This window comes from Lactuca sativa, chromosome 5 (genome assembly GCF_002870075.4).
Source record: "Lactuca sativa cultivar Salinas chromosome 5, Lsat_Salinas_v11, whole genome shotgun sequence".
Classification (NCBI taxonomy): domain Eukaryota; kingdom Viridiplantae; phylum Streptophyta; class Magnoliopsida; order Asterales; family Asteraceae; genus Lactuca; species Lactuca sativa.
Genome location: NC_056627.2, coordinates 255,686,915 through 255,691,361, shown reverse-complemented (window position 1 = coordinate 255,691,361; position 4,447 = coordinate 255,686,915). Strand labels below are relative to the sequence as shown.

General features: G+C 30.5%; 1 protein-coding gene across 1 annotated transcript; it reads right to left on the bottom strand.

The window, feature by feature from the left end:
• Positions 1–3,029: 3,029 nt before the first annotated feature.
• On the bottom strand, positions 3,030–4,187 carry LOC111913299 (protein RMD5 homolog). Its single transcript, XM_023909022.1, has one exon. The coding sequence runs from the start codon at positions 4,185–4,187 to the stop codon at positions 3,030–3,032; it is 1,158 nt and encodes a 385-aa protein (XP_023764790.1).
• Positions 4,188–4,447: the final 260 nt, after the last annotated feature.

Sequence of the window (4,447 nt, the reverse complement as noted above, 5' to 3'; positions counted from 1 at the left end):
GAATCGATTCGAGAAAAATATAATCTGCGATGCAAATGAAATTTCAATGTTATGTTTTTTTCTAGGTTTTTTATTGTAATTTTTAATTTCATGTTTTTTAGGTTTTTAATGTATTTTTAAAAAAAAAAATCTAGGTTTTATAAAATGTAATTTTTAATTAATAATAATGATTTTTATAAAAAAAAAAGTTCATACTTTTTTTATGAAATAAAAAAAGTTCATCAATAAAAAAACTGTTGGATTAAGGTGTTTAGGATCTTAACCAAATTTGTATAATGTTGATGAATAAAAATAACGCCTTTCTTGAGCTGCCGTTAACCAATAAATAGTTTGGATTAATCAAAGAAGAGATATAAATGATTTGTTGATATGTTATATGATTAATATATTAATTAGAAATAATAATAACTAATTAAGAATTAATCAAAATTACTTTAGAATTATTTATGGGTTGACTAGAATTAATTAAATGTATAAAGGTTGAACTACAATTGTTCAATAGTTGAACAAAATAGAGGATTTAGAATCCTCCTAGCCATGGACGGTTTTGGAGGCTCTTGATAGAGCTGTTGGAAGCCTCCAACTGATAAAATGAAATTAGATAAATACTGATTTGAAATATTATTATTTTAAGTTCAAATATAGGATTTTTGAGATTATCAGACAACTATACAAAGGGACATATCCCTTGGTATTTTCGGCCTAAGCATACCACAAGTGAAAATCTGAATTTTCCCTCATCTCTATACTCTTTCCTTCAATTCTAGAGTTTCTTGTGTTTTGATTGTGGCGCATTAAAGACGAACATACTTTTGGAGCTAGTTTTTCAAGAAGATTATCAAGAGTTTTTGATTGTCTTAATTCGACTTAATTTAAAAGGTGTGTAGTTTTATTCAAGAATTTGATTTTATAGGGTTTATAGTTTTTATTTTATAAGTATGTTCCTATTAATTGAGAAGAGACATAGATCCAATTTAGATTGCATATATCCTTAAGAGTTAAGTGGAATTATGCATATACAAATTGATTGTAACCTAAAAACCCCACTAAAACCATCACCACACCTTAGTCATAGACAAAAATTGGTAAAAAAAAAACAAAAAAAAATTTATGTGACGCCTACGTGAAATGTTTTTATTTTCATAAGTAAGACAATTACCATACTCAGCCTAATACAATTTGGTGTTATTCTATAAATTTACACCAAAAAATATCAAACTTTCACTTGACTTTGCTCCCTCAACTTTTAGGTTTATACATTTTTATTTTATTTTACTAGTTATATTATAAATATAATAATTATTAATTGTAATATCATCTTACATATTAGAATGATATTAATTGATCATAAATATAAAATATAATCTGAACAAAAGTATTAAAAACAGAAAAGGTCGTTAACAAAATATGTTATGTGAATTTTATTTCAATGCATGATTATAGTGTAATCTTTTATTTCAGACGTATATGTAATATTTTTATAAATGCAAGTGAAATGTTTTCTCAAAAATGTGTTATAAATATGATTTTTTATTTAATAAATTTTTTCTCTTTTTATAAACGCAAGTGAAATGCTTTCTCAAAAATTTGTTATAAATGTGATATTTTTATTTAATATTTTTTCTTTGATAAAATAAAGTAATTTGAATTAAGTATATACGAATAATTTATTTTGGTATAATTTTCTGTTAATATAATTTATAAAGTTATTGTGATAAAAAGGGTGCAATGCAACTTTAAAAAAATAATAAAAATAATAATTAATGAATATATGGGTTAATGTAACAAATTAGGCATCTATATCTCTTAAATTTCTCTTAAGGTCATTTTGTCTTTTACTATTATACTATATTTTTTTTTTGAACCGTTAAATATACTAAATTACACCTAAATTATTTCACATATGTTTACTATGGTACTTGAACCTTCAATCTCAAGAAAAGATAACAACACCGGATACCGTTGGGCTAAAAGCCCTTTAGTACTATTATACTACGGAGACTAATAAACTTTGTTTTCGTTTCATTACAATATTAAAGTGGATTTCAACTTTATGTTGTATTCCCGAAGGTTTTATTGAAGTCTCAATAGATCATATATCTAAAATAAAGTGACTATATGAACATAAATAAATATATTAATATTGGATATGGGTGAGCATTATATAAAGTTAGAAATACCATTTTATAGGGTTGAAATCCACTATAAGACTAGTAGATACGAGCAAAAAACGTTGTGAATGAGCCAATGTGGCAAAGCCAAGCGAACACCACCCCTCTTAGGCATTAAAGTAACATGCATTGTAGATATAACGTTGCTTAACGGGATGAATTAAGTACGTATGACATTTTCAAACGGTCAATTGCAATAAAAAAAAAAAGTAGATTTTTTTTCATGTAAATATAACACAGCCGCATATATTTTTTTACACACAACTCTTATTATTATTATTATTATTATTATTATTATTATTATTATTATTATTATTATTATTATTATTATTATTATTATTATTATTTGGTGTGGAGGTGTTGTGACCGTTTCCTATTTAAAATGGTACGATGTTAATGATATGGCATGAATGTGGAAATAGAAATGATGTTAAGAGGAGTCATAGGCCTAATGTGTAATGAAAATAGGATTTGATATAATCAAGAGACAAATTACTTAAACTATGTATTATGGATAAATTGAATAACAACTAGAAATTCCAACTCCTTCAATTCTTTTATTAAATTATGAATGATGTGCTTCCCGATAGATTTAACTTCCCTATTTTCATCATAGTTAAAGAATAATAATAGCCATTAAAGAACATTTGTATTGAGGCAAAAAATACAAAAAGAAACTACTCTTTTCGTAACACTTTTTTCCATTCCATGTTACAAAAGTGGTGAACACAAAACTATGTCGAAGAATTGAACAAAAATTTGAAGTCTTTTGCAACAATTTTAAAGGCATGCATGCTATACAATACAATGTCCCTAACCCGCTTCCAAACAACAAAAACATCGACTCAAATCCAACATTCACAAAAACAATTGCCGGCACTGAGCAGCCGACACATCAAGAACAGAACAAGTCGGACATTTAAACACCTGTCTCCATTGGTTCGACACATTCCTAATGAATCGCCAACTAAAAACATGACCACAAGGCAACATCACCGCCGGATTCTTTTTATCGCTTTGTTCCCAGGTCACCGGACAAACAAAAACCGAATGAAACTGAAACTCTCTTCCCAACTCCACATCCACCGGAGGCTCCTTCATTGCCGCCCATTCCTCCCTACTGATCATCGCCAGATTAGCAAACTCCAAAAAGGTCGGCAGCCCTTGAGCTCCGGCCTCCACAGTCACCGCCAAATGGTTCTTCAAGGACATCCCCATAGAACTATAGAATTGGACCATCAGCTCTTGGCTCACCTCCGTCCATTTTTCCGGCGATAGTAAGTCGGAATATGGTGAAGCTTCGAGATCTCCCGGCCATAATAAGCAGCCCGTGATTTGTAAAAACTCATTACTGCGAATTGAAGCAAATGGGGAAAGGTGAGTTTGGGCAAAGTTGTTTGCCTCCGATCGGTTTGCTTTAAAAATCTCCAAGAATTGAAGTCGCCGGAGATCAAACTCAAGCTTTGACCCAGCCTGGTGAAGTTTCTGACGGTTAACACACATCCAACTCAGAGCAGGTTCCAGATTTCTAGCTTTCAATGCGTCAAGAATCTCATGCATTTCTGAATATTTACTTCTTACCCGAAAAATATCGGGTTCTTGAGATTCGTTTAACAAAATATCTGCGACATCAAAGCGACGTTCATGGTAAAGTAGGTTTAGAATCATCTGGTTGACTATTTGCGAGTCAAACTCCACGTTTATGTATGCTTTTGATATATCTGTCTCAAAGAATTTGCCCAAGATTTTTGGGTAGTTTTCAAGATCAACTTGTAGGTCCTTCTTCATCATCTTGAACTGTTCTTTTACACTATATGCAGCGAGCTTGTCTATCAGGTGATTGATCACTGATTTATGATCGATAGAGGAGGTGTCGTCCGCTGCAGATTGAAGGTCGGTGATTGCGCTATTAATTTCATCTTCAATCTTATCAATCAGTTGGTGGTATTTAGTCGTGGAAAGTTCTTGGTTCTTGGCAACTCGATCAAATTCTTCTCTAAGGCTTTTCAGATCCATTTAAACCGACAAATTTTCTGCAAAAGAATTAGACGCGAAAATTTTCAGGTCCAGAAGATTGAATATCAAGGAGACGAAATCCAAATTCTTCAGTAAGTTCGCTCGAATTTTGATGTGAACGATCTAAATCGCAACGCTAATACATCTGATGAGTAAGGAACAATGAAAATGAAATCGTATGAACATATAAACTGTTATCGATCGTATAAAAGAATAAAATGCAGATCGAAACGAGAATTAGTTACCTCTTTAAAAGTTCA